General features: G+C 37.4%; 2 protein-coding genes across 2 annotated transcripts; both read left to right on the top strand.

Annotated features, from left to right (window-relative positions):
* Positions 1-1,561, top strand: LOC134741676 (pyridine nucleotide-disulfide oxidoreductase domain-containing protein 1). Its single transcript, XM_063674547.1, has one exon. It carries the CDS (start codon positions 112-114, stop codon positions 1,546-1,548), a length of 1,437 nt encoding a protein of 478 aa, XP_063530617.1. The 5' UTR covers positions 1-111; the 3' UTR covers positions 1,549-1,561.
* Positions 1,562-5,657: 4,096 nt separating this feature from the next.
* On the top strand, positions 5,658-22,283 carry LOC134741449 (vesicle-associated membrane protein 7). Its single transcript, XM_063674229.1, has 4 exons — positions 5,658-6,067; positions 6,149-6,377; positions 17,233-17,300; positions 17,820-22,283. The coding sequence occupies exons 1-4, from the start codon at positions 5,864-5,866 to the stop codon at positions 17,976-17,978; spliced, it is 660 nt and encodes a 219-aa protein (XP_063530299.1). The 5' UTR covers positions 5,658-5,863; the 3' UTR covers positions 17,979-22,283.

Below are 22,283 nucleotides of genomic sequence, written 5' to 3'. Positions count from 1 at the left end.
ACCAAAGTAAAACGTAGTTATCTTTGATTGCAGTTGAAGTTGTTGACTTCTTGTTGCACTTGTTGGTTACCGCCTGGTTATACTTTTGTAGAAATATAATGAAACAATGTTATGGCTGCTAAACAAATAGATTTAAATACGACTTATTTGGTAATAGGTGGTGGTATTGCTGGCGTAACATGTATAGAGACTTTGGCTATACTGCATCCCGAGGAAACTTTGGTGATGATCACAGCATCTTCACTGGTCAAAAATGTAAGCAACGTCAGTTTTTTCGCGAAGACTGTGGTTAAGTTTGATGTAAACGAAACTGAAGCAAGTTCGCTGCAAAGAATACACCCAAACTTGAATATAGTTTATGATTCATTACAATGTGTAGACACGAAAAATAAATTAGTGACAACATCAAAAGAAGTAGTTATTAAGTATGATGTAATATGTATTTGCACAGGCGGCATACCGAAGCTCATCTCAGACTCGAGTAAATCTAAAAGAGTGCTGGGAATCAGAGACACTGAGTCTGTTCAAGAGTTCCAAGAGAAACTGAAAACTGGTCGAAAAATGGTTATTGTTGGTAATGGAGGCATTGCATCAGAAATTGTCCATGCCACTAGAGGAATCCAAAAAGTTTGGGTGATAAGAGATGACTACATATCTTCCACATTCATAGATCCAGGTGCTGCTGAATTTTTCCAAAACACTTTCCGGAGCAAAACCTCTGAAGGTGATCCACCTAAATATATTATATCAAGGAGGCATGTGTTCTCCGAGGAAGACACTGTTGTTGCTTTGAATAAAGACCTAAAATCGGCTGCTCTTGGACCAGATTGGTTTAGGAAACTTGAGGGTATAAGAAATGAAGCTGGGGAGCAAGAATTAGAAATAATTTATAAAGCTGAAATTGAATCTGTTAATGAAATTGATGACAAAGAATACCCACTACAAGTTAAGGTGACTAATGGCAGAACAGTGTTTTGTGACTTTGTTATCTCAGCAACAGGGGTGGAGCCTGCTGTTAACTTTTCATGGGACCAGGAACCCGAGAAGGGATCTGATGGTGGATTAGCCGTTAATGAGTATCAAGAAACATCCGTTAGAGATATATTTGCAGCTGGCGATGTAGCTTATGCTGCATGGAGACATGCCCCACACTGGTTTCAGCTCAGACTCTGGACCCAAGCAAGACAGATGGCAGCAATGGCTGCTAAGTCAATGCATGCCCGCACTACAAACCAAGAAGTGTTACAAGATTTTTGTTTTGAGTTGTTCACACATTGTACAACTCTTTTTGGGTACAGGATGGTGTTACTTGGAAAATATAACGGACAAGGATTGGGGACTGATTATGAAATTCTGTTAAGAACAACTCCTTGCCTTGAATATGTAAAATTTGTGCTTCAAAATGGTAGACTTCAAGGAGCAATTTTAATAGGGGAGACAGATTTAGAAGAAATGTGTGAAAATCTTATACTTGACCAAATAGATTTGTCTCCATTTGGAGATGATATTTTAAATCCTGATATAGATATTGATGACTATTTTGATTAAAAATATAGAAAAAGTTTATTTTTATTATTTGACATAAGTAAATGGTTATTTATCTCAATAACAAGATATATAATTATAGTCCTAGCTAACTCTTCACATGCCTTGCAATCACATACATATTACTATACATACAACTTTGCTTGCAGTCATGGAGATTATATAAAGGAGCTAAATCTCTATATCTCTATATAGGAAAAGTGTGTATCAAAAAACAGTAATTAGGCGGCGCCATCATACACCGAAATAAAATGTCATGTCATTCATTCATATCATAAGGGCCCTCCACACTCATGCGTGAATCGCGGCTTCGCGCCGTGATTCGCGCATGAGTGTGGAGGGCCCTATAGACCTTGTACTTTATTTATTTTATATAGATGTGCGACTGTGAGATGTGTAGTATCTATATATAGTTGGTCAAGCAAATCTTGTTTGTAGAAAAAGTCGCGAAATTAAAATTTTCTATGGGACGTTATCCTTTCGCGCCTAATTTTTTTAATTTGCCGCCTTTTTCTACTGACAAGATTTGCTTGACCAGCTATAGTTTGTGCTACATACTGAGGCGGACGGCGAGGCGGACTACCACAACCAATACTACCATGTAGGAGTGTGAATGGGCGCTTTAAAGCCGTAACATACACTACCACACGGCACCGCGATCTTGGAGCGGTTCTAGGAATAGCTCGTACTGGCGTTGACTTCTTCTACATCTTCCACACTATCGCACCGAACCGTCAAAACGGTGCACTGCCGTACACGTGCGCCAGTGTTGCCAAGTGTCCCATATTTCCATGTTTTTTAACGAATTTTTGATGGAATGCTTTAAGATTTAATTTAAATTAATGTGGCTCCGCCTTTTTTGAGGTAGATAAAGGGCCTGAGGTAATATAATCCACTTTTTTGCATGAAAATCTGCGTCTTTAAAGCATTTTTGTTATTTCATCCACTGGCTACATTGCCGTCTAGTTTGACATTGACATATTCCACTGGCAGCTTACGAGGGAAATTGGTGCGATGAGGATGCGTACCAGTCATGTAGACTATATAAATGAGCCAAATCTCTATGTATAAAAAGTGTCCATCAAAAAACAGTAACTAGGCGGCGCCACCATACACCGAAATACTGCCAAAATCAACCTACGTAATTTGGTCGGGTTATTTGTTGCCTTATATATTATATGGTTGATGTTATACTCATGTTCCAGAGCCTAACTAGCGCCACCAGAGAGATTAGGAACTATTATTTAAAGCTGAAAGCGGTCACTTTTGAAACATTAATAAGATTAATTGTATAAGTATGTATAAAATAAATTGCTGTGCCCTTACAGGGTCTGTATTCTTGTAATTTGTAATACTTCGAGCAATAAATATGTTTGAGTTTGAGTTTTAAGTCTGCCATAAGAGATTGGCATCCTTTCTATACCATCCATAGTACCAGTATCTGGGGGCACGGCCGTGCCCCCGCCAAGACGAGACAAAGGGCAGAAGGCAGTGCATATCTTTTCTCGGCACGTTTCGCCGTATTTTAGAACCCTCGTAGCTTCGTCTTGGACAATGCTAGAGAGCTGTAATTTTTTGTATACCATGTACTCAGTAGACTTATCAAAAACACCAAGTTTTATTAAGCTACCTATTATACTTAAAATTTTATAATACCTTAATTTTCACTGTCCGAAACACATGAAATTCGCGTCATAGAAAATACAGACTACTTCCTGAAGTCTTAGAAGGTTGATATTTGGCATGTAGGGATGAGTTTGTATGCAGACACATATGGTGATGAGAAATCTGTAACTTTCGCCCTGCAACCCCTTAAAATCATAATAGTAGTTTTTGGTACATAGCTTTCAATTTTTAATTTTTTTATTGGTATTTTGTTTTTAATGAAAATTTTATTATAAGTACCTAAAATACTAATGAATTATGTACCAATTGGAAAAAAGAATGAATGAAAGCCAAATAAATCTAGATAAGGAATATTTTAATAACCCTAATACTTTGCTAAGCCCTTACCGGGTCATAGTAGTTATGTACCTAGCATTAAGTTGCACGTGTATTTGTGTAAACTGTATCTACTTGGTTGCAAATAAAGATAGAATTGAAAATGGGGGTACCTAAAAATACCTCTAAACCTGAAAACATTGGTTCCTGAAGTCCTAGAATCGTGAAATTTTGTGTGGTAGCAGTGATCGGAATGCTAATACAAAAACAACAATAAAAAAAAAGTTTTCGAAGTACATATTTGAACCAGGTTCACGTAAACCAGCCAAATAGCGCCCTCTATATTGGCACTGTTTCTTGTCGTAAACTTTTCAAAACCATACTTCAATGCTTCAAACACAAGCGCTGGTGGCCTAGCGGTAAGAGCGTGCGACTTTCAATCCGGAGGTCGCGGGTTCAAACTCCGGCCCGGCTTAATGTTAACAGTAGGCTGGTTGGAAAAAGTGATCGTATCTAGATACATGTTGAAGCTTATATAGCTAAGTGCAGTGCCACACTATGACACTACAGATTGGTTATGAACGATTACATATAATGACATAGCTAAACTAAGCTTATAGAGAACTTCTGCAAGTACACAAGAGTTTCGGTAGATGTCACCTTAATTAGTTTAATTATTATATCATAGAATTGAGAGACTTAATCTATCTAGATTAGGTAAGTAGGTGTTTGTTGTTATTTGTATGGACTAATACCTACTTATTGTACCTTGTTAAGATAGGTCTTAACAGTCGCTTTTCCGGAAAAGAAAACATCGCGAGGAAACGGGACTAATCCTAATAATGGCAGTCGCTTTCGTAAAAATTTGTGCCTTGATATTAGTTGCCAAGCGGACCGCAGGCTCCCATTAGCCGTGGCGTGGCTAAAAATGCCGGGATAACGCGAGGAAGATCATGAACTTTAAGCACAAGGGAGGTTCTGTGAGCTGTAGAACCTCGCGAACAAAGCCTAAATAAGTGTAGCCTATTAGAAAAAAAACAAAACTGTATTGATACAAAAATTATTTTATCGAACTTGATTAGCAGTTAAATTGTCTGAACGCGAAGGCCGATGGCGAGCACTTCGCAAGTAGGTGTTTGTGGAAGTTGCAGAAACCATGCATACATACACTCAAAGATAGATATAAATAAGTTACTCCATGATACCAAAGATAGATATAACTCCGTAATAGATGGATACAGTCTAAGGAAAAAACGTGCCTCGAAAATCAAGAAAATTTGATTCTCGTTCAGAGGGCGCTACTAGCTTTGGCCAACTGTCGTATAGATGGCGTTGACGGTTTCGTTTGTTATTTAACAATTTTTACGCATATCAGTGAAAGAACATGGGTCAAAATCATAAAAATAATTAATGCAAATATAAAAAAAAACATTTATCCATATCTAAATACATTTTATCGTATTTTTAAAAATATTTATTTTTAGTTTTAAAGTGTGTCGACAGATGGCAGTGAATTAACTGGGGTTACAAAATTTATTATGACAGTACCGCTCTAGTATAAGTTACTCCATGATACACTTGTAGGTACTAAAGTTTTGTGTTTGAACACTACAGAAGCGCGCCTCTCTTGGTCACTTCTGACCTTAATATCTTCGCGGAGCTCGACCTTCGGCCAAACCGTCCGCCATGAAGATACTTGGAGACGTTGCGGGTAGCGTGTACATGTCATACGCTCCGGGCATTCGGCCTTCAGTAGCCAAAATGGCATAACCGGAATCCTTACAGTTTTGTTTAGTCCGTCTGTCCGTCCGGCCTTCCGTCTGTCTGTCCATATGTGACAGCCATTTTGGAACATATGTGTATTTTGTAAGCAGACTATGATCAGTTGTTTTATAAACTACATTACATACTCGACTGACGACGTTCATGTGACTCGTATTCTCACGTAATAAAATATTGTTAATTAAATTAAATTTGCCGTATTGTGCTGCACCATTTAATTGTGTAGTATTCAGCGAAAGGACCTATCACAAACCACTAGTGAATGAATAAGTGTGTAGAGGCCCTAAACAGTCACAGTGACAGGAGAGTGACAGTTTATTAACCTTAAATTATCTGTGGGCTGACAAAGTACGAAACCAAAGTAGTAAAAAAACATTTACTAATACGTACGTCTTTGTGGACTGATTATTTATTTTGTTTTCCTGTCTTTTGTAAAAATAAACATAAATTCAATTAGTAGCGACGTTCGCATTTACGTAGATAGCTGCAAGTGCTGTTCTAAGATTGATCCTCCACTAGTTCCATAGTGCTCTTAGTTTTAATCAACTATTGTTATTTGTGATATCCGATTATTGTGATTCATCTTCGCATCACAATGCCTATTTTATTTAGTGTGGTAGCCCGAGGCACAGTTGTTTTGGCCAAATTTGCCTCGTGTGCAGGGAATTTCACGGAAGTCACGGAACAAATACTGTCGAAAATTCCGCCCCACGATGATAAATTAACGTACTCACATGGGAATTATTTATTTCATTATATTGCTGAAAACAAACTGGTGTACTTCTGCATCACTGATGATGTAAGTAATATAAATACTTTTTTTAATGCTTTATTCTTACCATGATAGAACTGAATTTGTATGTGTAAATATGTATTACAGAAATTCCAACGTTCGAGAGCATTCCTCTTCCTCAATGAGATCAAACGAAGGTTTACTGCAGCTTTTGCTGAAACGGCCCAGACTGCTATCCCTTATGCTATGAATGGCGAGTTTGCCAGAGTCCTGGCTGCTGAAATGAAACACTACACAGAGTCTGGGGACCTCAACATTATATCTACAATATATGGAGAACTGGATGAACTGAAAAACATTATGGTTAAAAATATAGGTAAGTATTTCTTTGCCAAAAAAGTTATTAGTTCTCATTTTTTTTGTTGATGGAACCCTTTTGGAAAGCAAAATATTTGATGGAGCCCCAAATGAAAAAAAATCGTTTGTCAAATTAACTGGTGACCGATTTGTTTACGCTTTTTCTCGTTAAGTGTTACCTACTTGAGCTCATTAGAGAGTAATAATGGTCTAGTCTAGGAAACTAGTAGTAGCCAGCAGTAAAAGTTTATTTAGAGCTATACTTGCCGATAAACTAACAGGCAACTGAGATCATAAATATTCATAATGCTATCTCCTTTACCCTTGTTAAGACCGACCAAGAGTGAAAGCGGTTGCTTTATGACCAGACTCGCCACTTAGTTCTGCGTATGAAATTGTGGAGAGTTGGAGACATTATTGAAGCTTTAAATAAGATCTTCCCACATAATAATAATTAGGACAAAACAATTTCCAAGTTGATTTTACAATGTACATTCAATGAACATTCAATGATTGGTTTCTGGTTCCAATAGCTAATTTATATACATGCAAACAGCTTATCAAACCTTTATCTTTGTTATTTATTTCAACAGCATTGTATGTTTTAACAAGTGATATGTATGGAAATGTTCCTTGCTGTTGTTACACTAATGAGGTTCTAGCATTTACTGTTCAATATACAATGAATTTAGTAAATTACCTTATCAATGGCATTTTAATGTAGATCTTTAAATGACAAGCCTTCCGGGTTACTAATGAGTATTTGTTTACAACATAGTACTGGCTGATTTGAATTACTTTTGTTATATTTAATAAATATTTAGTCTGTTGACATACTTATAAATTATTATAACTTTGTCTGTCTTAAAGGATAGGCACAAGATGCAACTATGTTTCTCAATGACATGTGACTGCTTATTTTTTAAGCTGTTGCACATAAACTATGCAATCTATATTATTATTGTTCTGATATAGATATCTATTAGATGAAGTGTGTACTGTATGTGTGTCATGTGTGTGTGGCATGAAATGTCATCAGACCAAATAGGCTTCCTAGCATTTTTAAAGTAGCATAGTTACATTCATGTTATTATTTACTGAAACTAGACTTAATCGCGTATACCTAAGCTTTCAAATTAGCTCCGACGTTTCGAGGGTGGCATTGTCCCAGTTGTCTCAAAGAAAGACTTTCTAGGAGGTCATTTTAAAGATGATGCAATTAAGGCCCGTTGTAGTAAATAATGATGTGTAAAAATCGTGACAGTTTAAATAAGAATTTTACATTCAAGTTGTTACACATAACTTAGTTAGCCATTGTCTCTAATCTATAGTACGTACATATAATGTGTTAACAAACCTTAAGTGAAATCTATGCAGGCATTATTATACCAATGCTTGCTGACAAGGCCAGAAGTAATTCATGTAGTTGTAGATAGTATAAACTGATAGCTGAGTTTAGTATGATTATAGGCCAATCATATTAGACTTCTAACCTTGTTCTTTGAAGGCCTTATTTCCATATGAGTAACATAATGACATACGTCTTTTTGACTTAGGATGGCACTGGTGTATGACTTTGATTCATCATTATTTTCTAACAGGTACTTAGTTAGAGATAATTTAGGTATGTTATCAACTAGGTATTGTGTTTGTTCATGGTTGAAGTCTTCCTGGGAATCGAATTACAGTCATTACCCCATTAGAATTTTCCTTGTAATATAGTAATGTTTTTGGACAACTATGGTGGAGCCGTCAATCATGTATACTACGATGGATTTTATTGACAAATCAGCCCCCATACCTTTGGCCTGACTCGGCCAACTCTTAAAATTTTATGGCGCCAAACACGGGCGAATTGGTAAATTGTAAATTAACCATTATCTGTCCTTATTGGTTGCTCATGTGTAAAAGAGGTTCATTTTATACCAACCTCAAAAAAAACCGGCCAAGTGCGAGTCGGACTCGCGTTCCAAGGGTTCCGTACATTACATAATTTAAACAATGTATTTTTTATGTGAAATGTCTTTAAAAAACCCGTAGGGGTCGGATCAAAAACTAAGTTATTAAGTCCGACTAACGCTTGACTACAGATTTCTAATAAGTTTTCCTATGATCTATAGGTAAAGAACTATTTTGTGTATTTTTTTCTAGACCCAGTAGTTTCGGAGATAAAGGGGGGGGGGGGGGGGGTTATCCTAAAATTATAAAAAAAATATATTTGAGTTTCTCACAATGAGCTCTTTCATTTGATATATAAGACAATATAGTTTGAAAAACTTTATTTTTTAATCATATAATTTACCCCCCAAAAGTGGTCCCCATGTTTAAATTTTATTTGTTTACATTACATGTCCATCTTTAGCTCACAAACTTACATATGTATACCAAATTTCAACTTAATTGGTCCAGTAGTTTCGGAGAAAATAGGCTGTGACAGACGGACAGACAGACAGACAGACGCACGAGTGATCCTATAAGGGTTCCGTTTTTTCCTTTTGAGGTTGAACCCTAAAAATGATTGTATGTTTGTTTGTATGAATGTATGTCTTTTTGTCCGCGATTATCTCGCGTTTGGCTGAACCGATTTCAATACCGTTACATTCTGGAGAAGGTTTTAGTATACATGGATAGTTTGAAAAACCAATTGGACCCGGTGGCGCTGCTATCGGTTTGTCAAATTTGATTTGCTGAAACCGATTTAGATGAAATTTTGTGTGTTTAGATCAGGGACCGGCCCGCTATCCCTTATCGGGGTTTTATAAGGGTATTGCATAAGGCTTAACTCACCATACCCTTTGCCAGACGAAACCCTTTGTTTTGGTTTTAAAAACCCTTATATAAAGCTACCACATTTGAGTAATCGGTAGCCCAAATACCCTTACAAAACCCTTATCATCCGCTCACCAACACCTTGCATATTGCTTATAAGGGTTAGCCTTATAAAGGGCTTCCCTTTTAGCATATAAGCGTGCTAATTTAAGTCGTCTACCTTGTTCATAAAGCACACATTTGTACGAAAACCGTACTACGGGAACCACAGGAATCGTAAATAATCACTACAATTGATATTTTAAGTACTTGATGATTTATTCTGCAACACTTAGAAGCTATTTTTTTCAGCGACCAGTAAGTAATGAATAGATATGAATTGAACAAAGACAACCAATGTTGCCAACCAGATAAAACATTTTTATAATGATCTACATTTTGCATTAGTCTTTGCATGTTAACTTTATTGTAAATATTTCTAAGTATTTATACAAATTAAGTCTAATATTTAAATAGATTAAAGTACATATTCAACTAAACTTGTACAATCATAATCCATAAACATTAAAAGCAATTAATCACTAAACTTAAATGATTTTCAATTATACCCTCAACTGTCAATCATGAAATTGAATGTTTACATTGTTCGTTACCCACCATTAGCTAACATTCGGCCTTTTCTGACACCGTAAGCGTCCTCGCGTGTACGTGTTACTAATTATTTATGAATACATAAAACAATACATACCAATTGTTATCATAAATAAATATTAATCTCTTAACATATACAATCCTTAAGCAATCTCATCATAAATATTTACTAGATAATTAACATTATGCACTTCAAATCAATCAATTTAAATCAATGATAACTGATAATCACACTGCACTTACTTTCATTATAAAACACCTTGTCCTTACCTATTGACGCCACTCCGGGCTAACAACGCCATCAGGGCTAGTGACGCCACCAAGGGCTAGTAACGCCACCAGGGCTAGTATCGCCACCAAGGGCTTATAACGCCACCAGGGCTAGTATCGCCACCAAAGGCTAGTAACGCCACCAGGGCTAGTAACGCCACCAAGGGCTAGTAACGCCACCAAGGGCTAGTAACGCCACCAGGGCTAGTATCGCCACCAAGGGCTAGATTTAATTCAACACAGTACATTTACATTACCTAATCATTAAGTAACACAAACTTCAAAGTAATCATTAATTTGTTTATCCATTTATGTTATACAATTACTTTTCCAAGTGATAATCAATTAAGATAATTTACTTCACACTTTAATACTTTCTGGGTCAGAATCACTCTCCATGGGATCATTTTCAAAAACCAACCAAGGGTGTATCTTATCTACCGCAAATACTGATTTGTATATTGGTTTTCCTACCTTTTTAGTAATAGGCGTGTCTTCAACCTCATACCTATCATTACCTATAACTTTGGTAATTTTATAAGGCCCGCTACATTTAGGTTGCAATTTCTTACTTTGACCAGTTGGGTTACCTATTTCTCTTTCAATTCGCACTAGGTCACCTACACTATATTTATGTGGACATTTTCTCTTACTATCAAATCGCTCCTTTTGTTTCTCTTGTTCTATACACATCCTTTCACTAGCCTCTGCCCTTATTACATCAGGATTCTCATACTCTTGAGCTTCGGAAACTATCGCATTCATTACCCCATCAGAACTGCCTGTGGGGCTTAAGCTAAATAATAGTTGAGCCGGCGTTTTATTAGTGGCCTTATTGATGGTATTGTTAAGACCCCATTGGACTTTTGGTACACAGACGTCCCACTCATTATCAGGTTTTCCATGATTCATTGTTGTAAGTGCGTCTACAATGGAACGATTGTAGCGCTCAATCTGGCCATTTGCGCGAGGACTAGCAACCGCGTTAAGTATGTGAACAGTCCCTTGATCTTTTATATATTTTTTAAAAGAGTTACTGGTGAAACTAGTCCCCCTATCTGTAATTAAACGCCTCGGTACGGCAAAGATGCTGAAATATTCTTCAAAGACATTTATGGTGGTGCTAGTCTTACAATTTTTGACAGGTTTTATATATATGAATTTGGTAAATGCGTCAATTATTGCTAGGATGTATACATTTCGACGTTTACTCACAGGGAAAGGACCGCAATGATCTGCGTGTAAGGTGTGAAACGGTCTATCAGGTTTTTGGATTGGATGTAGCATGCCTTCTTTAGGGCCGCCGGGCACTTTGTTATACGCGCAGTGTAAACATGCATTACAATATTTTTTGACAAACCGCCGCATCTTTTTGAACCAATATACCTTGCGAATTCTTTCATAAGTCTTTTCATATCCAAAGTGCCCAACGTCATCATGGTGACTTTTAAGTATCTGCCATCTAACTGATTTCGGAACAACCCACAGCAAACTCACATCCTCACCCTTTTTAACCATACGATACAGCCTATCATTTTTACACACAAAATTATTTTTAATATCTACCGTTGTGTTAGTTTCAGGGTCTTGTAAAATTTGTACTATTCTTTGTAATTCGGGATCAGCCTGTTGAATAGTTTGTAGCCACCTATCATCAACTGTGACATTTGATTCTGCACCAACTATGTGAAAGACGTGACAATCATCATCGCGACATGGTGGATTATCTGCTGCAATAGCGTTTCGACTCAGGGCGTCTACATGAGTCATCTTTGTGCCCGCTCGATATTCTATAGCAAAATCAAACTCTTGCATCGCCATCCACCATCTCGCCACTCTAGGGACTAAGTCTTTCTTAGTCATGGTACTACGAATTGCATGGCAATCCGTTACTAATTTAAACGAGCAGCCCAACAAATAAACTCTAAATCGGTTCAGAGCAGTTATGACTGCTAGGGTCTCCAACTCATAGGCGTGGAATTTTTGTTCCTCAGGCGACGTTTGCCTACTATAAAATGCTATGGGTTGGAGTCCCCGACCAGCATCCTGCAATAAAATGGCCCCAAGTCCCATTTTGCTCGCATCCGTGTGAACCTCTAACCGTGCATGCGGTTCATACAATGCCAAAACGGGTCTGCTGACCAGTATGTCCTTCAATTGATTAAACGCTTTTAATTGTTCGGATTCGAACCGCCAAGGCTCGTTCTTTTTCGTAAGAACAGTAAGAGGTCTAGCTATTACAGAGAAATTGCGAACGAATTTACGGAAGTAACTCGCTAATCCTACAAACTGGCGGACCTCGTGTACGTTCTTTGGAGTAGGAAACTTTTTAACGGCATCGATTTTGAATGACCCCGGCCTAACACCCTCTTTAGAAATTTCATAGCCGAGATATTCTATTTTTTCTTGGAAAAACCGGCATTTCTTTAAGTTCAACGTTAGCTTAGCGTTACGAAGCATATTAAATACCCTTTCAAGCTTTTCAAGACCCTCTTTAACAGATTTTGACGGTACTAAAAGATCATCCATGTACGCAAGAACCAGTTTCTGCCCAACACCATTTACCATCGAGTTTATTGCGCGCTGGAAGACACTTGGAGCGTTTGCCAAACCGAACGGCATTCTATTGAACTCGTAGAGGCCGTCCGGGGTGACAAACGCTGTCAAGTGTTTACTGCCCTCAGCCATTGGTACTTGGTAATATCCGCTAGCTAAATCGAGGCTGGTGAAGAAGTTGTTACCACCAAGACAATCTAATTTATCCTCAATGCGTGGCAGTGGATATTTATCTTTAAGTGTTTTCCGGTTCAACGCCCGATAATCGACACATAAACGTTTTTGTCCATTTTTCTTGCTAACTAATAACACTGGACTTGCATAAGATGATGAACTTTCCCGGATAATTCCGTTTTTAAGAAGATCTTCTATAATGATTGATAGTTGCTCTTTTTCTTTGAGGGACATACGGTAAGGATTATAAACTACAGGATTGTCATCCTTAAGTTTAATGTCCATCTTGACCAGATCAGTTTTGCCTAATTCGGATAAGTCTAATGCGAAACAATCGCGGTATTTCGACAAAAGCGCATGGAATGCATCGCGTTCAGTTTCATTTAATTGCGTCCCTATTACGACGTCTTCTATTGGTAATTCTTGCTCGATTTCATCTGTGGTTGACAATAACCTAACTGTTGGCTCATTAATTTCATCATAACTACTTCCTCTAGCTAATACTTGATTTTTATCAAACTTTAGTTCCACAGCAGCCAGATTTGAAATCATCACGAACCCGTGACTGTCACGAAAACTATACAATCCCGGTAAAATTATGTAATCTTTTTGCTGTGAATTGCAAAATGAAGCAGCTATATAAAGGGACCCAGTAAAATTTGTTGTTGTACTCACGTCTATAGGTGAGGTACAACTCGCCGCAACCGTTACATCAACAGCTGTATTTAGAGTATATTTTGTATTAGGTAGAACACATCCCTCCCCTGGAGCTCTATAAAATGTTAAATTTTTTGGAGTTTTTATAACCACAATGTTTGGTAATTCTGTAAAAGTGCGGCCTATCATAATTTCGCTTGGCATGTGGTGGTCAGGCACGACAATAAAATCGACTGGATTATCTACCTCATCTACCACTAGAGTACCGTTGACAATACCTAGGGGTCGCACGATCCCATTACCAAAACCTCTTAAATTTGCCAAATTGTTTGAGCGTTGCCATGATCCAAATATTTCATTCGCGTAACTTTCCCTAATCAAAGTGCGCGCACTTCCGAAATCAATGAAAGCAGGCGTAACTACGCCTTCAAGCTTAACGTCTTTATAGTACTTGTCGCTTCCGGATTCTACTGTTTGAACATCGGGTGTTTCAGTGTTATTTATTTCAATACGTCTTACGTCGTTATTGTCAGATGGAGCTGGCAGTTGCAACAAACCGCTATTGTTAGAATTGGTTGATGACCCTAAAGTCGTCCTATTACGGCACTCAGTAGCCACGTGCCCCGCCCTGCGGCAAACACTACACTTCTTCATAGGTTTTGTACATTTGGTGCGAATGTGACCAACCTCTCCACAGTTATAGCAAACTATTTCTGGTTTAACTGGCTCGTTACTTGTTGCTGTATTCGTGGCGTTTTGAGTAGGCCGTGGATCTTTGTTCCAAGGTTTATTGCGTTTTTGTGACATTAAATAACTGTCATTCTGAGACAACGTGCGTAAGTACGAGAATAATTGTTCCGGTTCCTCAAAACGGCACGAATTTGCACTCATCCTAACAAACTTATCGTCAATTCCGTGAACTAAACACCCTACGGCCTTACGGCCTGCTACGTCACATTTATTTATCAATATCATTTTTTCGTAATAGTATACGTCTAGTGGTTGTCCAACTTTACAACGCACATTAAGCATTCGTTGCAAAAGATCGCCATAATTTTCAGTTGAGGGAAAGGCTAGTTTTAACTTCTCAACCCACTGAGGCCAAGTGTATAAAAGGGATGGCAGTCCTTGATACCAACGCTTTGCCAAACCAGACAGCTTAGGTAGAGCATAATGACACGTCTGAGTGTCTGTCCACGAATATATTTGAGCGCACTCACTGACCTTGTGAATCCAGCATTCGATATTCTGAGCACCATCGTTAGGGTCAAACTCAGGCACTACGTTAACGTGTGCAGTGTAAGCATGACCCGGCAAAATATTTCCTACTGACATACTACTTGTACTAGTTTGATTCGCTCCAGCGGTACTAGCAGACAGATTCCCAGACAGATGATCATTACTAGGATTACCTTTTGAAGGTAACGGCGGTGTAGAACTTTTAGGCCCTACACTACGATAAGTTTCAGGTTTGTTCGTCAGAGCATCCCTTTGTTTACTTTTGCGATGGCGATGTTTTCTTTGTTTCTTATGTCGCCGACGCGGCGGCGAATATGTCGAACTACGTGATGATGCCGTCGATATGCTTCGGCCAGAGGAATTTGAATAGCGACGGTGATGTTTAGAGCGACGCTTACGTGATCTAGAAGCCCTATCTGATCCCATGGTTAATAATTCTGAATGTACTTCACCATACGATAAGTAATCAACTAGTCATTACTCAACTTATTAAGAAATATACAATACATTACATAAATCATCTAATTATGATATACTAAAGTAATTAACCAAACTTGCTTTGTCACTAATTAACTACTATTGTTCTCACGTATCGTTACTTGAACCAACGTATCTTTGTAGAAGCGTACGTATCTACGTAAACACACATAAATCTATCTGTGCAACGAGTTCATTACGTAACAGTTTCATTATGAACATTCGAAAGTAAACGGTTAATCGAAGGGAAAAGTTTAAGAATTTTGCGTTTATCACTTCACTATACGCGGTACCAACAATGATCAGATCATAAAATAAGCACAAATCACCAATTATATAAAATTCAAATCACTGACCTTCACTCGGGATCAAATACCTCGGTTCCAGGCGACGTAGGTTTGCTTTTCCAGTATCGCACTTCTGAATTGTACGAAAACCGTACTACGGGAACCACAGGAATCGTAAATAATCACTACAATTGATATTTTAAGTACTTGATGATTTATTCTGCAACACTTAGAAGCTATTTTTTTCAGCGACCAGTAAGTAATGAATAGATATGAATTGAACAAAGACAACCAATGTTGCCAACCAGATAAAACATTTTTATAATGATCTACATTTTGCATTAGTCTTTGCATGTTAACTTTATTGTAAATATTTCTAAGTATTTATACAAATTAAGTCTAATATTTGAATAGATTAAAGTACATATTCAACTAAACTTGTACAATCATAATCCATAAACATTAAAAGCAATTAATCACTAAACTTAAATGATTTTCAATTATACCCTCAACTGTCAATCATGAAATTGAATGTTTACATTGTTCGTTACCCACCATTAGCTAACACATTACTTCGAATCCGAGCGATCGTCGGCGGCGACGGCGGCGTTCTTTGACTAGGCACGTATTTTCTTTATAAAAAGCGCTTAAAGATAAGGGTAACCCTTATTAAGAGCTAGCCTTATTTTTGGTTAGCTTTTCGGTAAGGGCTAGTCAAAGGTCAAAGGGTATGAATGGGCTTGCAGTTCAAAAGGGAAAGTCTTTCAATGTGTTAGCCGTGTTTAAGTGTCGCCCATTGAAAGGGTTTTATCGCGGAAAGGGTTGTCCGGTCCCTGGTTTAGATGACATTTTGGGAGTGGGAGTGAGGGTGGGGGTGGGTGGGAGTGGGAGCAATAATACCTATACCTAGCTATAGAAAACTAATTTAATCTGACTTTACGTTTAGGGGGTGTACGCAATTTTTTCTCGTTTTTTTATCTCTGTTGGCAGGATTAATTTATATATCTATATCCATGCCAAAAAGTAGTATAGCACTAGCGATCACGGAACAAAGCCTCGGACGAGACAGACCTGGTAGTGCACTGCCTTATGGGAATATAGTTCAGATCCGGAAACCGCTTTCAACTTTTAGTATGTTGCTGGGCATGGTACTGGGTCTCCAAAACTGCCGGGAGACAGCGACGCCGGCCATCTACTTCAGCGGAATGACGTCATCAAAATGACTCCCGCCTCGGTGCTTATATTGCATATTGCACCGAAACTATGCATTGCGCATACACGTGTGGGGTATTAAATAAAAGCCAATTGAATATTCTATATTTCATTTCTACACTATGGACCAAAATATACAATAGTTTAAGAGCAATTTACAAAGAAATCAAAATGATGTAAAAAAATATTAGATTATTTGAGTTTTATAACCAAACCAAAAGTCGGACGTTAAAGCAATGTACTACAACGTTAAAGATGATGTCTCAAGCCATACACTGATACCAACAAAATCAAAATCAGACCAAAAATGTGAAAATTATGCATCAAAATGTAGGTATTTGCTAGAATAAATGAATTAAAGAAAAAAATCGAAATTGGTCATTTTCAGGATAATCTGTATAAGCTTCTAGTATGTTATTAGCAATATAAAAAGTATCATAAAACTGCTGGGAGACAAAGACTGGGCCGGGCCGTTACCGAAACTATCGTACCATAACGTCACAGAAAACAAACAGCTGATATTCTAAAGCAAATATATAGATAGAAAGATATTAATACATAAATGTTTTGTTTCTTTTTCAGACAACATGGCGACTCGGGGCGAAAAGTTAGAGCTGCTTATCAACAAAGCTGATAACTTGGCCACAAATGTAATTATTCTTTTACAAAACGAATCATCACATTATATCTAATTATTTTAAAATAAAACTATGAAAACGGATTATATCGCGGCCCGCGGCGGTTATGTCATCCGTTGACCACGAACGCTGTAAAGGGTTCGAAACGTCGGGATGTATTATAAATTCAATATACGCGATATAATCCGTTTTCATAGTTTTATTTCATGAGTAACTATCGCGGTAACCGAAGACAATATTATTTTAAAATATTTAATCATACAAGTAATTAAACGCAATTCTTAACGATCAAAATAGCAACTTACTTGTTTTTTATATAGTCTGTTCAACTGCTATTTAGTAATATTTAACCTATTTTAAAGCGTTTTTAGTCCTAAGTACATTCGACACTCTACTTTCATTTAGATGTAACTTTTCGATGACAGCTTGACAGGATCATTTGAGACCATGAAAGAAATTGCCATAAATCTTAGTCTGAAATCTCTGAAATGTTTTCAAACGGTGGTAGATGCATGTTGTTAACTTTTTCAGTCTGTTTCCTTCAACGGCACCGCGCGGACGTTACAGCGCAACCTCTTCTGGAAGAATATCAAAATGTACGTGATCATGGCGCTCGTGGCCGCTCTGGCCGTTTACTTCATCGGCGCCATGGCGTGCGGCGGCCTGGCGTGGAAAACATGCGTCGGTTAGACTTTACTATATGAGAATAATAATAAGGCGTATAGAAGCAACGATCCAGGCGTCATATAAATCTGCACTATTGTGGGACCAAAATCAATGTGCTTGCAGAGTCGTTAATGATAAAGCCGGCCGTCTCACTCGCACTCGCGGTTTCTAACGATGCATGTTGCAGCTTTCTCATTTTTAATTTTATTGTCCCCAAACCAACGTACTAATGGTTTTGACCTCATAATAGTAAGAACGGTATTATTGACATCACAGATCATTAATATAAACTTCATACTGACACACGGTGACACATCGATTTAACATTTCGAATAAAGTAGGTAAAGCCTGAACAGTAATATATGATCATTGTCAAGAGGGCGCTGTTGTTGTGCATGTATAGGGTGACAGTTCAGTATAATATGAAAAAATTAGTTCCAATGAAATTCCGCAACATGGCGCGTGATCATATATTCCTGGTCAGGATTTAAATAATTTAAGTTGTCACTGTTGTCAGTCCAATTCCCTGTTGACAAATGAGGAATGCTTTATTCCGTGATAATAATACTAATTTGAAAAATAATAATAGTATAAACTGCATCGTACTAGTCTTTCAAACGGATAATGGTTTGCATGAAACGCGATGGTAATTTAACTAATTTACCAGATTACTAGTAATTTCAGTACACATTTGCCGGTTCGCATTTCCTATTCGTTAAATGGCTTGCAATTAAATTATTACCTCGGTTATCATGTTTTAAACTTCTTACATAAGTTATTAGGTAGGTCAGTAGAAGCGAGAGTTGGAAGGGGTAGACTTTCTCTGATCAAATCGGGGAAATCCTGAAGGTCAAGAGCACCCTAAACTAACGAACGTGTATGAGGAATGTTATGAAAGTGAAGGAAGCGAAAGAGGTATGTCAGGATCGTAGCACGTGGAAATCCGTGGTCTCTGCCTACCCCTTCGGGAAATAGGCGTGATTATATGTATGTATTTACATTAGTTTAACCCAAGGTTATATATTTAAATGAAATTGGTATTTAGCCTCTCAATGAAGCCTAAACATGCATGTCGATAAGGGCTCATTCGAACCATTATAGAACGTGATGATGATGATGATCCTTTCCGGCCGATTTCGACCATGGCGACCACTTCGACTCCTAGTAACTAGGAGCTAACTGTTACAGTTAGCTCGGCGCTCGTGCGCCCGAATATGGCTGATGTAGCCGATCTTCGAGGCGAACCCCCATGCACATTGAGAGCACGTGAGAACACCAGCCACATAATGGTAATGAATGGAAGCAGGCTGGCGTGCTTTCAGCTCGTCGCGTTTAGCATCGAGGTCAACTATGCGTTGCTCCTCGAAATCGCGGACTTTGTCCTGCACCAGCCTGCGCCACTCAGGACGCTGTGCTGCCAAACCTTCCCACTGAGAGGGCTCGATGTTGCATCTTTTCATGTTTCGTTTCTGAACATCTTTGTATCGGAGGAGTTGTCCGCCAGGTTTCCGCTTACCCTCCTCTAGTTCAGAAAAAAAGATGCGCTTCGCTACTCTCTCCTCCGCCATACGTGATACGTGACCGCACCACCGAAGCTGTCGACGCATTAGGTAAGCCTCTATTCCACCGACCTTGGCTCGTCGCAGAACTTCGGTATTTCGCACTCGGTCAGACCATCTGATGTTCATGATCTTACGTAAGCATTTGAGGTGGAACCGGTCTAAGGTACGGATGTGATGACGGTACACGCACCACGTCTCGGAAGAGTATAAAAGGTTTGGCAGCACGATCGCCATGTACACAGAAATTTTGGTAACAATCGGCACCCTAGTGACGAATTATTAAAAAAAATCGAATTATATCTTTGCTCTGGATCATTCTGTAAGTAACTACAGACACTTAAAACATCGTCATTGAATAACATTAAACCTTCTTTGTTATATTTGTATTGTTTTGTAGCAAAATACTAAACAATACAAATAATAATATATATTATAATATATTTATATATTATTATATTTATAATATATGACGTCGCAGTCAAGCGATGCGTTTCTCTTACTAATACACACTAAACATTATTTTGAACATTTAGTTATAAATAGTAACATGGCCTATATTAAAAGCCGTTTTTGGTCAAAAAGTTTTATGACTCCTGGATAAACACTATCGTAGGAAACGACGCATCTATACGCTAATATTATTCTTTTGGTTAATGTAATGATTATTTAAATGTGTCTTTTGTGTTCACATTAAAAAACAAAATCACTTGATCTAGCTGTTTTAAAAAACGTATTAACATCAGTAATGGTGCATCATTTAAACTGCGAATAATACACCAAACAACTACTTAGAGATTTTGCGAAGTAAAAAACTAACTCATTCTTACCACGAACTCGTAAAATCTAATTTATAAAGATTTCACAAGATTCTATCGGGTGTTCTGTGAAGTTAAACTAAAAAAAATAGCTGGATGAAAGTAACAACAATCTTAACGATTAATGTCATGCGTATATTGATAGACGTAGATATTTTTTATTTTTTTACATAAAACCATTGCACCGATTCACACTGAAGTAAAAACACGTGCAAGTAAGTTATGCGTAATTTCAATATTATTTTCACTAGATAATTTGCTCCATGTAATAATATGTATTTAGGCCAAAGTGTGATTTAATTTTTAAAATCCATGTGCGATACAAAACGCACCTACTCGTATTTAAAAATAATTTGATTACTCACTACTTTATTGGATTACTCACAAAATTTAACCAAAGTTACACGAGGGACTTGTTGAATATTTTAGTGTGTGATTAATTTAATGGTTTTGCAAAACTGAAAAAGCGGATAATCAATAATTTAGATATTTTCCTAAAATGCTTACAATGTTTGGAACCTATGCCGTGTCGCCACTGTCATGATGAAAAAGGAAAATTCTGTAAAATTTGTCGTACTTTGAAAGGGATATAAAACGTAGATAGATCCAAAGATACTCCAACAGAATATAGCTTATATGCACCTTATATATATATATATTTGTTTTATAAAAGATTTCCCAATGAGGTTGACCGGTGTTGAAACGGGATAAAAAAGCTGAGTGAGAGGTCTTATCGTCGACACATGTAACTGTCCATTCGTGATTCTTATTAATGAATAAATAAATAAATATTATTGGACATTCTTACACAGATTGACTAAGTCCCACGGTAAGCCCAAGAAGGCTTGTGTTATGGGTACTCAGACAACGATATATATAATATATAAATACTTAAATATATAGAAAACACCCATGACTCAGGAACAAATATCTGTGCTCATCGCACAAATAAATGCCCTTACCGGGATTCGAACCCGGGACCATCGGCTTCACAGGCAGGGTCACTACCCACTAGGCCAGACCGGTCATTGCACCGAGATAAGGTTCACGAATGGTGGATGGCTAGCCAATGGGCAGTTAAGTCTATTGCTGTTTTATTACCGAAATCCTTTTATTAGAAATACCAATGATTTCGATCAAATGCCCGCTTCTCATAGTGGTACGTTTGCGATAGCCACTGTAGCCAGGTGTATGTAGTGTATCGTAGTTTGAGGGTATCGTGTGCAGCTTTTTAGCAATTGTGTAACTTGTCATGATGATTTGGCATCAATAATTGAATAATAAACGACATATTTGATAGACATTCGTTATCAATAGCAGCCAAACGCAGCCTTTCAATATCGGTTAACCCTTACGGTAAAAATAACCTTCATAAAGCTATAAAAGGTATCCGTGAAATTTAAGCCAAATTAATTTCGCTTATAAAATAGTCACAAACCCTCTTAGATAAACAATAAATAGTTATGCATATCGGTACATAAAATAAGATAGATCTACCACTTAACGGAGACGGTACGTAACAAGATACTTAACACTTTTACCGCTAAAGACGGTTACAGACGCACACGGTTACAATGTCGTATTAACTTTCATGCATTACAATGTTTTTTACCAGCCCATGCTAAGAAATATGTAAATAAAAATGTGACATTTAAACAGACTTTAATATGGAACCAGTACAGATTTACCTCACCATCATCAATCGGCTGAGTTAAGCAGTAGACCATATATTCCATTTATTATAAATTTGTATGTACGGAATAGTGATGTGAGCTTGTGAATAACCCGGCGCTGTTTATTATTTTATATCAGAACCATTTTATTCCAAATTGTATAATTAATATATTAATTATGTTTGAATAGACTATAAAGTATTGTGATATCAAGTATATGTTATAAGTAAAAATGACTTGTTTACATTGTAAAAATATGTTATAAACTTGTATAGGTTA

The sequence above is a fragment of the Cydia strobilella genome, chromosome 5 (genome assembly GCF_947568885.1).
Source record: "Cydia strobilella chromosome 5, ilCydStro3.1, whole genome shotgun sequence".
Taxonomy (NCBI): Eukaryota; Metazoa; Arthropoda; class Insecta; order Lepidoptera; family Tortricidae; genus Cydia; species Cydia strobilella.
The sequence above is the reverse complement of the archived record's forward strand: the minus strand, read 5'-3'. Positions and strand labels throughout refer to the sequence as shown.